Source organism: Gopherus flavomarginatus, chromosome 10, assembly GCF_025201925.1.
Source record: "Gopherus flavomarginatus isolate rGopFla2 chromosome 10, rGopFla2.mat.asm, whole genome shotgun sequence".
Taxonomy (NCBI): domain Eukaryota; kingdom Metazoa; phylum Chordata; order Testudines; family Testudinidae; genus Gopherus; species Gopherus flavomarginatus.
The window spans coordinates 64,344,149-64,358,034 of record NC_066626.1 but is presented as its reverse complement, the minus strand read 5'-3'; the positions used below and the strand labels follow the sequence as shown (position 1 = coordinate 64,358,034).

Sequence of the window (13,886 nt, the reverse complement as noted above, 5' to 3'; positions counted from 1 at the left end):
TGTGCTTCCTTAGGCCCCTTCCTCAATTCCCCATATCCCCGCCACATTGAGTTGTTGTGAGAATATTAATGACTGTGAGGTGCTCATACTTTGGTGATGCCTAGGTAGTTAGCTAAAGAGGGATCTGAAAAAAAGGAGTAGGTATCTGGTGGGTAAGAATAGGAAGAATGATTTATATACAGTGAGCAGCAAGACACAAGGTGCACAGCTGAGAGTGCAAAAAGGAGAGACGTCCTTAGTCCGTGCACACTCCCATTTAAGTCAACTAACTAAAACCAGTTACATTATTAAATACTTGGCAGGTTAGATGGTGAGTTTAACAAGACAGAGTTAGAGTTAATCTGCTCCCATCTTCTGAGGTTCAGACGTGACTTCCAAATGGGACCTCTGCACTGAGAGATAGAGGAATGAGTAATATTTGATTGACTAGATCTGCACAACAACACAAAAAGAATAAATATCTAGTGTTTGGAATTTTCAGGTTGTTGCCTCAGCATCCCCTTCAGCTTTAGTCTCACAAAGACAGTAACTGAGCTGCTCTGCTTAAAAAAACAAACAAACAAAAAAAGCCTCACTCCCATGATTCCTCACTAGCGTTATAACCTTTACATGTGTTATGTAAAACATAGATTGAGACTTTCCAAGCTACTTGATGAATTTAGATGATATTTTCCTATTAATCTTAATAGATTTTAATACTACTGATCTCGAGACAAGAACCTGTCAACCCTCAAAGTGATAATTGAGAATTCTTAAGTGATCAATATAATTAATATATAATCTATAGCTCAGGCTACAGAATAGGAACTGGACATCCAAATCCTTTGGCAGCTTGGAAAATCACAGTCTGTGTGTGTCTGTGTCTGTGTGTGCATCTGTGTGAGCACACATGAGTAATAAAAATAAAGTTGAGGAGTTTGATAAAATGCAACATCTGTTTATTGCAAGAACATTCCAATGTCACCAACATCATTGGAATTATAAACCATGGAATTTTTTAAAGATTCAGTTGGAACCCTGTGGCAAGCTAGTAGTAGCAGCACAATGGGCTATCCAGTGCTGCCTCTGTCAGAGTAGATTGGATGTTACTGTCATTGGGAGGGAATAAAGTCCTTTGCATAGAACTGGAGCAAGGGAAAATGTGTCTTACGATGAGAGGAGGAAAAAGCTTCTCATAAGATTCTGTAAAAAAGAATCAAACCATAAAGAATGAATTACGTATTTTTTTCAAAGGAATGAAATTCTGACTGAAACTGATGAGCCTGATGATAAGAAACTTTGCCATGTTGCTCAACTCATTTCAGACAACTGATTCTTAAATCTGTGTCTTAATTTCCACATAAATTTGTTAAAGCATAAAACACCAGGTGCTATTAGGAGGAGATGTCAGACAAATCTTAAATTATGTCCTAGGTAAATTGATTAAGCCTTGAGAATAGAGGTCTCATAGTACCTCGTCTGACAGCTCCACTCTAGCCATTGGTTTGGAAACATGAACAGTTTCCTCAGGATCCATGTGTTGATCATTACTGCAAAACCTGCTTCCAATTAACTTTACAAAATTACTACATAATTTTGTATTTTAAAAGTGTCTCGATCATGTGCATTTTAGTGGTAGCATCCAGAGACTGTAGCAACATGACTGGATTTCCAGCTCTCATTTTTTTGTTAGGCTAATCTTGCTTGCCTTACTCATATGGGTAATCTCATGGATCTGAGTGAATTTAATCAGGCGAATAAGGAGAATGGCAGTTTGTTCTGTAAAACAGGCTTTTCCTGAATTTACACACAAATATGAGGGTTCAGGATTGATCAGTGGCACATCCCTGATCATGCAAAATTCAATTAACACAGATGAAAGCAGCAATCGCAATTTTTTATAGCCTGGCACTTAGCTTATTAGAAACTCTTTCATATTGCATAGCCTGATATTGCATGGAAAGGGTTTCTTTTTATCTTTCAGTATTTATGTATTAACAGCAGACAGGTCCCTTGGTGAAATTAAAATCTGTCTAACATTGTTTTCAGTATTAATAAAAGAAAATACATATGAGTCCTTTAGAGGCTAGCAGACTCTGAAGAAAGAATTAAAAGTCTAGTGCGCTCACTGAAATACTCCCAGTGGTAACTCAATAAAGGGCACATAGTCTATTTTTATATGACAAAATCTTTAATTCCACTAGGCCTTTCCCTTATCCCAAATATCCTGCTACCTGCATGTTACACAATAATCAACAGTGGCTTGATATTGGATTTTTAAAATGTATTGGAATGTATGGCTAAGCTATCCCCATCTATTTGGAAAATCAATTCTAACAGACTTTAAAGGATTTTGCCAGAGGAACAGGGCTGTGGAGTTGTAATTACTGTTTATAATATTGTGAGTCATTTTCTCAAACTGTAACATTGCTGCCAGCTCATTCTGGCAACCTGTCAAGGTGGCACAGAAAGGAGAGAAAGAGGTTTTAAAATATTTATCAGGGAAATATATTTGTGAATGATGTATGAAGCTAATAACATATTCAAGGTTAAAAACAGCCTAACTCCTCATAGAGAGGAGACATGCAACTGAGTATGCCTGCTGCAACGAGTGTAATTTTATTAATTTAAGAAAGTGTATGTCTATGTTCATAACAAGGAATAGTCTGAATTAACTGTTATTTTACATTGCAGAATAGATGTACACTGAGTGAAATTCACCTCTCCTCCAGGAGCGTCAGTCAACTGATTGTGTGTGTTGGGGGCGGAAACTAGGTGTGGGTTGGAGAGAATGTGCCCCCTAAGCTTGGAGCAGGCTTTAGGGCTTCACTGCATCCAGCTGCCATCCACTGTACTATTCCTCTACACCCTTTACAGAGGGGTTCCCAGCCACTAAATCAGTGTAATCGCAGATCCTGTCACTCCTTGCCCCAAACATGTCTGTTCTACACTTATGCATCCCTAACACACACAGGAGGAATCTGCAGGGTCCAGACTTAACTTAATCCAGTTGTCTGCCATAGCTCAACTTTCATTCATTCCCATTACCCAACAGAAGCAGCTAAGAGTTTCTCTGAACTCTCAGACCTTGCAGGTATTGATGGGTTACATCTCATCAATTTGTTCAAGAATAAAACAATAGGAAAATTGGCTGTTACAGTCGCTTTTGGTGTTGAATCACTAGCTCTAATAACATATCCATAAGAGCAAGTGGCTGTGAACTGTTGCTACGTTCATTTTCCTTGGCTTGATTTGACAAGACAGTGACTACACAGTGTCTGGCCAGTTGTCAAACCAATCAAAAATTAAAGTCAGAAGTGTTGCACTGCTCTCTCTTCTCACAAATAAAGGGACACAGTAAAAGTTAGTGACCTTGGTAATATTCTGACCTACACAACCCTGAGAGGGTTTGCATTAAAGCTGTATTGCTATAGTTCAGGTGATTGTTTTATATTGGATCTTTTTTCCCTGATACGAATGCTTCAGTATTCATTCATTTATTTATTTATTAAGAAGAAGAAAATTCAACCTGCAGCTTCCATTGGGGCTAATTCTATATCAGTTGTACAGCATGAAACTGCAGAACTCTACTGAATTTATGGAGTTACTCTGAATTCTCTTTGGAGTTACTAAGATCATTTTTGAGCCCACTGACTTCAAAGGAATAGGGCAAACCTGAGGGCAGAACTTGGCTCATAGTCAACAAACAGCACTCATAAACATCACTGTGATGTCAAACTCAGGTGCCTGAATGATGGAGTTTAGTTAAATAAATTGTTTCAGGATAGCAAAGGGTATCAGCAATAGAGAGGGGATTATTTTTAAATTATAAAAAGATACCTTGATATTGTCCTTTTGCATTACAAATGACATTTCTAAATTTTTTTTTCTATTGAACAAAAATGTAGGGCCCGAATTCTAGCACTGGATGGGCACTGGCAGCCCCACGTACTTCTAACACAGTAGAATTTAGGCCATATTATCGTGACACAACTTTATTACTGTAATGAAAATTTCATTTCACAGGGGGAGGCAAAAATGATGAAGGAGGGAAAGGTTTTCAGAGTTATCCAAGAAAACTGCTGGAATCCAGAGGTTCGGATTAAAGAGATGAACAAAGCAGGTAACTCCAAAAATGAAATTTACTAATCATAAATCAGATAGAACAACTTAAGCTTTCACATCAAAGTGTTCTATAATAACATTACAATAAAAAGGTTTTGCAGCATTACAATTAGTTTAAATCAATTGCAAGTCAATGAAAACTAATACAGTTTACAGTTAGATTCAAAAGAGACAGATTCTACCTTTCAGTACTTTGCTCCACAAATAGCCAAAATTAATTTCTGTGCAGGAAGGTACAAGTTAATATGAGTATGGGTGTCAGAACATGGCCTCAAAAGTAGAATATGCATTCCTGATTTTAAAAGTGGTCTATAAAGGAGAAAAAAATGTTTGAGCTCTTTGTTTTTGGTGATGTATTTAAAAGAAAAACTTTCTGCCAAGTTTTTTTTCCCTGCTTGTTTTTGCATTACATTATCTACCACATTTTTGCTGGAGGACTGAGAGTAACTGGAGAGTTAGTGGCATTATGTTATCAGATGAGACAAGAGACCCTGATCCAGTAAGCACATGTCTAACTTAAAGTTTGGCTTCAAATGACCACTCGTATGTATCATTAGGCAAATGCAATTATCTTCAAGAACTCATAGGGAATGGGTGAGGTCACAGAGAACTGGAGAAGGGCAAATATGGTATCTATCTTTAAAAGAGAACAAAGAGGACCTGAGGAATTATAGACCATCAGTCTAATTTAGATATATGGAAAGATACAGGAACAAATTATTAAACAATTATTCCAGTGCTTCCTCACGCTCCTAGTGAAAAAGTTTTTCCTAATATCCAACCTAAACCTCCCCCACTGCAACTTGAGACCATTACTCCATTAGATCATGGCCCTAAAAATTAACCACCAAAAATGACATAGTTTGGGAGGGAAGATGCAAAGAGTTTCTCTCAGTTAAAGAAAGCTGGTAACCAGCAGGGTAAGATGTCATTAACTCAGGTAAAATAGGTCCTATTTATGAAAAGCTTTATGCAGCAACATAAAAACTTTATCAATGCTAAGAAATGCAACTGGTACCCAGTGCACCAGAACAGCGATTAGATCACATGATCATACCGCCTGGCTCCAGCCAGAATACAAGATGGTGTATTAAAATACATACTGCAAAGCCAATGTGAAAACTGAGTTAAGATCACAGTATTGTGTCAAATGCCACACTAGCCAGGCTGTGTGTGGCACTGAATTCAAATATTAATTTTAACTAAACTTTCTTTAATTCCTTTCCTCTCTGTGCAATCTTCTTGGTTCTTCCTGCCTCAATGAAGACATAGCAGAATGTATCACTCTGTCATAACAAATACCATGGATTGCAGTAAGATGCTGGCCATTGCAGATGTGCATTCTGAAATATCAACAGTGAACCAGGATGTACCAAGAAGATTTTAGAAAAGTGTGGGTGTCAAGGTTCTTTCCCCACTCTGAACTTTAGGGTACAGATGTGGGGACCTGCATGGACACTTCTAAACTTAATTACTAGCTTAGATCTGGTATCACTGCCACCATCCAGAATTTTCAGTGTCTGGATCACTCCCTTTCACCCCCAAAACCTTCTCCTTCCTGGGTAGCCTTGAGAGACTCCTTCACCAATTCCCTGGTGAGTCCAGATCCAATCCCTTGGATCTTAAAACAAGGAGAAATTAACCATCCCCCTTTCGTTTCCCCACCAATCCCTGGTGAGTCCAGATCCAATCCCTTGGATCTTAAAACAAGGAGAAATTAACCATCCCCCCTTCTTTTCCCCACCAATCCCTGATGAGTCCAGATTCAATCCCCTTGGATCTAAAAACAAGGAAAAATCAATCAGGTATTAAGAAAAAGGCTTTTAATTAAAGAAAAGAAAGGTAAAAGAAAACCCTCTGGGAGAGATTAGCATACCAGCTACTCTCACAGACAACAGATTCAAAACACAGAGGATGTTCCCCTGGGCACAAATTCAGTTACACAAAAAAATATTCAGATACCCAATTCGATTCTACCTCTAATTGCATAAGACAGGTTACAAAGAAATAAACATAACCCTATTTATTCCTTTCTAAAACTTACTACTCTGATAAGAGGCTGGTTCCTTGATCTTTTTCACTCCGGCTGAAACTGAAACTCTAAACAAAGGAAAAACTTCCCTCCTTCCTTTTGAAACATCTTGTTCCCCCATTGTTCCTCTGGTCAGGTGTTAGCTAGGCTAGGTGAACTTTTTAACACTTTACAGGTAAAAGAGGCATTAAGCCTTAATCATCTGTTTATGACAATGGGGGAGAGAGAAAATACTTTTTCAAAAAGTAAATTAAAACTCATGTACGTGGTGAGTCATCTCCCTCGTTCCCTCACAGTGTGGTGACCGGGAACATTCAGCACAGAAATCTCTTTCTCAGTCCATTTTTATATTTGCTGTGCAGTTTGCCTTTCCGCAAGCTGGAATGCCAGAAAGTAAAGCATTAATGCAATCTCTCTGTAAGAAAAGACTGAATTCTGGAAAGCACCTTAAGGTGGTAGAAATCTGAATTTACCACGTCAGAGGAATAGATGATTGTTTCCCTTTAAAAATCAGAACACCAAGGCTCTTAACTATTTATAGTTGATGACTGAATATCAGAGCCACCAAAGGAAGAGGAGAATGAGGTAACAGATTTAAGATAGTGTCAGGAACCAACAATTCATAGCTCAATTTTTGTAGCAATTAATATTTAAAAAGCCTTGGACATCTGTGCCCCTATATTTAAGACAAGCTGATCAAATAGTGGAAGCAGAGGAAATTATCTTCATGTGAATCACATAAAAAAGCAAAGTTGGATAATTAAATGCAAAAAAGGAGACAAAGGCTGAAGATTAATGGTGCCTGGGGACACTGGGGAAAGAATGGCAAGAGAGGCAAACTGCACACAATTAGATGACCATGATCACTTCCACACAAGTGCTATTCCTGCTAAGCCTATATCATAACGTTCCAAATGACCAGTGGTATCAAATGCTATGGAACTATGCAGCAATACATGAGCCAATAAGACCATCACCAGTGCCTAGGAAGAACCCATTCACCATGTTAACCAATGCTGTTCCAGCAGTTGAAAACGCAGCTTGCAAGCCTCTAATAAACTGTTCTGAGGAAGCTGATTAAACAGTTGTTTGATTGCACCCTCTTCAAACACTTTAGTAGAAAAGCATAAATAAGAAAAAGACAGATAAGTTGCTGGACAGTAAAATATGGCTCTGTTAAGAAGAGGGCTGTAATGGGATTTAACCATTTTAATATGATTGGAACAAGACACAATAATAATCTCTTTAAGACGTGGGAAGTGTTCCCAAATGTGCTAATCAAGTGTTCACTGGACACATTGTTGGAGAATGTAAATAAGTCAGGGATCAAGATCTTTGAGTTCTCCCGCTGTGCAGTACGGAGGAGCAAAATGCCCAAAAATCCATAATGTATCTGTGTAGAAGGGAAAATTGACTACATGGGATGTTCCTACCCACCCTTTCCCTTCCACTCTCCCTTCCCTCCCCACAACATTTCTGACCTCTGGAAAAAGCCCTTGTGTCTCATCCTCATTTATGTGAGAAAAGAGGCATGGCCAGGGCAAAAAGAGGATCATTCTTCCTCAGAAGCACTGCAGAAGAAATACAGTAAACATGCAGGTTAATGTTGCTTGAAGCAGAAGACTGGAAATTAGCATGAACATTTAGGGCTCAAATGAGAAGTCAGTGAGAGCTAAGGGCACTCAGCGCCATGCAGGAGTTGCTCAGCATGAACTCACATCCCTGGAAGTGCTCTCTACTGAAAAAACCACCATGTTGGGGACTCATTGCAACACAAGAGCTCATGTTTGAGGAAACAAGAAGCAAAAATGCTTCTCCTTGAAGAGTGATTCACTAGTAAAGTGGGTTACTCTTTAGACTTAAGCTGCTTCCTAGAAGAATCCAGATTCAACCTGTTCCCACTGGTTAATTATTACATAACAAAGGGACACTGACAATTTAAAACTCACAGTTCAGTAAGAAAATGATTTACCTGCTGTAAAGTAACTGCAAGTAATATCTAAGATTACTATAAGGGAAAGAAATGAGGGGAAAATATGTTTTCTCTGTTTTTTTCCTGTCTGCTTAGTATGTATTAAACAGCACTGTTGCCTATAGTCAGTTGCATTGTTTGCCTTATGTAGCGAGTTAGGCCTCAATCCTGCAAGCATTTGAATATGCTTAATTTTATACCACACATTGCAAGATCAGGGTCAGTTTTCCCTGTTGTTTTTATGGATCATTAACACAGCAATAAGAAAGAGAAAGTCACTGGAAAAAAATTCGGAAAGAGTGTTTGTAAAATTACAAAATTTCACAGCGTGATTGTGAGGCAGTTGTAGTTAATGAAAATAATTCTCACTCATTTTTTTTAAACTAACTGATTTCAAGGTGCTGTTAGTGAATGCAAATCTTCTGCATTTGTCATAATAAGCTTTGTTATCACAAAGGGGAGCAAAATCAATATGTATATTGTTCTCACTGTCTGAAGTGGGACCTTCAAAGATGTTTTTATATGACAAAATACATTTATGGAAATCAAGATACATTTATGGAAACTTAAGTAAAGTAGAAGAAAGTCAAGAGTGATAAGCATGCACAAGTATTTAAATTAATACCAATAGATTAAAGCAGGGGTTCTCAAACTTCATTGCACCGCGACCCCCTTCTGACAATAAAAATTACAACACAACCCCAGGGGGGGATCGAAGTCTGAGCCACCGCAGCCCCACCGCCCCAGGTGTCGGGGGCAAAGCCCCAGCCTAGCCATCCTGGGCTGGGGGGCCTGTAACCTGAGCCTTGCCATCTACGACGAAAGCCCTTGGTCTTTGGCTTCAGCCATGGGCAGTGGGGCTTGGGCTTCGACTTCAGCTCTAGGCCCCAGCAGGTCTAAACCAGCCTTGGTGAACCCATTAAAACAGGGTCTTGACCCACTTGGGGCCCTGACCCACAGTTTGAGAGCCACTGGATTAGTGTAACAATAGATCACATAAACCTAACTGCTGTTCTGGGTTTTTGTCCCTGAACTGAAGTGATTCTGAAGAATGTTGTTAAAACTGTTTCACAGATAACAAACAAAAATATTTTTAAAAGCCAAACACCAATTTTTATAGGCCCACATTAAGGCACACGTATGTATGTAACCAAAGGGTTATGCTGTTTCTGGGCAAAGAAAGCTCATTCCAAGCACCTGTGGCCCACAGCAATTCAAATCCCATACAAATGCCCACTTATGTGGCAGCTGCCATCTTGGCCAACATCAGAGATTGAACTGGGGACTGGCAAAGCTAAAGGTGTAAATCTATATGGATTGAGCTAAGTAGCTGTATCCTATTATGAATAATTACTATTCACTCATAAAAGTACTTTCATTTGCATATGTGCCCAGTTTTGCTTGGTGAGCTAGACTGATACATCATATTAATTAAAATTTTCCCCATTTTGGGTCATATTCTTCCCATGAATACCTCATACAATTCCTATTGTCTTCTATAGCTGTGGTTCTCAACCTTTTTTCATTTGAAATGGAGGTGCAGACCCCTCTGGAAATCTGCAGACCCCCCCAGGGGTCTGTGAACCACACATTGAGAAACACTGTTCTATAAGAACCATGTGCTTTTATCCAGTCTGTCCCCTATGAATGTATCTGCTTCCTGCAGATTGACTGACAAATCTCTATAATTAATCTGTAATGCATGAGATCAAACCATGATCAGACCTAGGACAAAATCATAATCTGCATTTTCATATTTAAAGACTTTTGTTGTTCTATGTAGGAGTCACTATACAAGCCCTTTCTACAGTTCCTGTAATGTTCAACTATTGGGTAAGTCCTTGCAAGCAAATTTTGTAAGTTATAGATACTATAAAATTCAAAACAATGAAATCCATGCTGCCTGTGAATTGAGCAGTTCAGCCAGTCACCAGAATAATATAGCAAAGCTGCTCTGGCAATAGAAGAGAGGCCAGCAGAGTAACATGGCAAAGCTGCTCCAACAGGAGCTGGACTCTGCAAAGCTGCACTGGAGAACATTTAATACAAATGGGTGAGACAGCAACAGGAACTTCGGAAGAGCAACAGGAAGCAGGGAGAGAGCCTTTACAGAGCATGAATCTAGGACTGGAGTGTATGATATAAAGGAAAAACAGGCAAGTTCTGATTCTTTGGGTTGTAAGTCTATCAAATAGATGTTTTCCCATAAAAACAAAATTTCAAAAATTGCCACAGGAAAATCCACCTTCTTTGTACTGGGGTGAGGAAGAATTCATTTCCTTCATGCACAACACTGCAGAATTAACCAGGTGCTTTATGAGGGATTTCTACCTTCCTCTGAAGCATCTAGTAGGAGAGTAGAACTAATGAGCCATTTGTCCAGTCTGCTTTGTCAAATCATGTTTGGATGTAAATCATGAAGAATCTGATTTGCCCACAGGAGGGTATCTCGGCAATTTCCATCTTATTGACATTGGAATGTGTAGATGAAGTATTACAAATATGCTTTAATAGAATAGATACATTTACAAAAAAATTTCCCTTTCTTTTAAATATCACACTCCCAATACGGGAAAGCTATTGGTGCAGGAAGCTCTGAGTCTGAAATTACACCTCCCACTTAGCAGCACAACTAGATTTGCAGAATAGATTCACACTTATTTCAAATGCATCAAACAAACAAAAAAGTTTCTAAAAGGTTGATCCTAGAAACAGTGGGATAGATTCATCCCAGGTGTAGCACCCATTGACTTCAACAATTTAACATCAATGCAGTTACATCAGGAATTCACTTGGCCCATTTCCTATGTGTATCCAGTACTTCACAGTAATCATGTTGAATGATAATACATAAAAATTCATTTACAGATGTCCTACATAAAAAATATTACAGCATAGCCCATAAATTAACTGTACACCTCTAGTACTTTTTGTAGGATGACATTTCCCATATTCTATACTGAAATAAATATTTGTTTGGTTTTTGTTTTCTCCTTGAACACACCCTAGGAAAAAATAGGGAACCAAATAATTTGTATAATATAGTTCTCCCTGGATGTCATGACTGCCATATTAGAAATAGCACTAAGAACTTTTAAATTTTACAAATCTTTTGTTCATGTTTACTCTGTAAAATTCATCATGTTCCAATGTCACACATTTCCACTGCCCTCCCCCTCCATTCTTCCATCTTCCCAACTCCAGCAATAAAATGGTATGTTAAAAAGAAAGATGTAAAGTTTTGATCTGGATCCCAAAGACTTTAAATTATGGAGTAGTCAAATCTAAGAGGTTCGTTTGGTCCATTTTAGAGAAAAAGGCCAGAGGCAAAATCCACATTTGGGTATGGATCCAAGTTCCACCCCACACAAAATTTGAAGGGCTCTGGAATTTTACTTAACACTCATTTCTAACTAAAAACCTAAGGGAATGCCTATGGAAAATACAAATCAAATACACACTTCCTTTTTTACTTGGACTGTTTGGCATTTACCTCTTGGTAAACAATGTAACCCAAAGGGTACATACTGAGATCAGTAATTTTAAGTGTGAGCAACATGTCCATTATAATTCCACCAGAAGAGCCTTTACAATTCCTCACCACGGGAGGTCTTCCACACCAATTATTTCATTCTTGTACTGCATCAGTAACATTATTTGGACACTAGACCAACTCTATGGTCAAACCTGTGCAGAGGTAAATAAATAGAATTGAAATCAGGGGTGAGAGAACTTGCTTTGCCAAGGATTCACTTGAAACTCCTGGCTTTTATATTTACAAGAGAATTCTCAATGTTTGAGCAGAGCTGTGCTCGAACCAGATCCCCAGATACAAACTCGCTCCGTTGAGATCTGGACTCAAAGTTTGTGGTCTAGGTCTGGTTTATGGAGTGCATTTTATCTTACATTCTCCTGTTTGCTGCTTTTCTTCTGGTTCCCCATTCTGCCCTCTCAAAATGTAAGTTACAATCATTTTACATTCCCACTGAATGCCAAACTGGGGCAAATTTAGACCTACTTATGCTATGTGTATAAACTGGTAAGAAAATAGATGTAACTCACTTCACCATTTACATGACCACTTGGTCCTGCCCAGAAATTCAGCTAGAAGATACAACTGCTTACACAAGGTCTCTATTTGCCTTCTGACAGGCACATGAGTGCTATAAGAGATTCTCTAAAATATCCTGAGAGCCTCAACAAATGAAGCCAGATTCTTCCTTGTCTTATATGCCCCTGAGGGGTAGGAGGAAAAGCAACTAACATGTGTATGCAAGATAAAGTAAACCCAACTCATCAGTCCTTCCCCTAGGATTTCAAACAGGGCACAATTTGGCCTAAAGGCCTTACACCTATTCAGAATGACTAGTGGTGAAGCAAAAGCCTTGGTTTAAGTCTTCTCCTTGTATTGTTTGCTGTGACATTTTTCCTTGGTGATAATGTGCATGCAATCCTTTGGGTTTCTTCCAACATCTGTCAAAGTGATAAAATTTGGGAACTACACTTTAATTTACTCTTCTTCTTAATATCATGCCAGGCCAAACCTGAGGATACTTCAGATCTGTGCCAATTATTAAATAATGACTTAGCTGCTACAGTAAAAAAGTACCCCAAGAGGTTTATCGGCCTTGGCACATTACCTATGCAAGCACCAGACCTGGCTGTGAAGGAAATGTATCGCTGTGTGAATGAGCTTGGTTTTCCTGGAGTACAGATAGGATCTCATATCAACGAATGGGATCTGAATGCACCAGAACTGTTTGCTGTCTATGCTGTGAGTAGACATTTCCTAGTTTATCCCAAAGAATGTTGTGATATGAAATTCTAACTAAACAAAAGGCATTGGGAAAAATTCAGCTGTCAATTACACTAGTATAAATCCAAATATTTCAAGGGAAATAATCTAAATTTACAGTAGTATATCTGAGAGCTGGATTTGGTCCAGAAAATCTGTTTAATGTAGTTTATTTTCTTTATGCAATGAATGATCATTTACAAGAGACACTCATAAATTTGCTCTAATGACTGGGGGAGACAGCTAATATTGAATGTTATTAATTTGCAAATAAACTAACATAATGAATGTTAAAAAGAAAGGATAATACATTTCAAAGGTACTTTGTTAATATGGTGTCTCATCTAGTCCTACTAAAGTCAATGGGAGCTTTTACCATTTGTTTCAACGGACACAGGGTCAAGCCTATAGATCCAATTGAGCACTCATGGCTGGATCCCATACTCTGTACTCACCTAAGAATATCAGTGAAGTCAATGGGATTGTGAGTGTGCAAGGACTGCAGAATTGGGCCTTTATTCAAACAGATTCCTAATGATGTTCTTTGAAGCTATGCATGAGTAAGGCATGCTGATAAGTAGCTATTTGATCGGTTTAGCTTTAATTATGTATGGTAATTCATCATGAGATACCAGCAAATGTTCTGGAGCATATTTTGTAACATACATAATGAAATGTTAGTCATTGAGACCTCACTGTAGGTCTTGATCCACTATTGCTGGAAAATTAGGAGAGTTGCCACTCTTTTGGTTTGTGAATGATTAGTAAAGTTTGAGTTAGTCCTATGTTTATTTTTGTGTCCAAGTAGAATTAAATGGTGAACAGTTTAAGGCTGGGAGTTTCAAAGTGACCAAAGGGAGTTAGGCATCAAATGTCAATGAGATTTGGGCACTTAGCACCAACAGCTATTTGGAAAATCTGAGCCTTAGTCATTTAATTTTTTTAATGTATCTAAGATATTTCTTAGGTAGCAAGGGCCTGAT

General features: G+C 38.4%; 1 protein-coding gene across 5 annotated transcripts in view; it reads left to right on the top strand.

Moving 5' to 3' along the window:
• Positions 1-13,886, top strand: part of ACMSD (aminocarboxymuconate semialdehyde decarboxylase) — a 94,455-nt gene that overhangs the window by 53,000 nt on the left and 27,569 nt on the right. For all 5 annotated transcript variants that reach the window (XM_050916036.1, XM_050916034.1, XM_050916037.1 and 2 more), the window contains 3 exons: positions 4,006-4,102; positions 9,892-9,941; positions 12,646-12,882. In XM_050916036.1, the coding sequence (XP_050771993.1) occupies positions 4,018-4,102; positions 9,892-9,941; positions 12,646-12,882 (372 nt within the window). In that variant the 5' untranslated portion in view covers positions 4,006-4,017. The remainder of the gene's footprint in view (positions 1-4,005; positions 4,103-9,891; positions 9,942-12,645; positions 12,883-13,886) is intronic.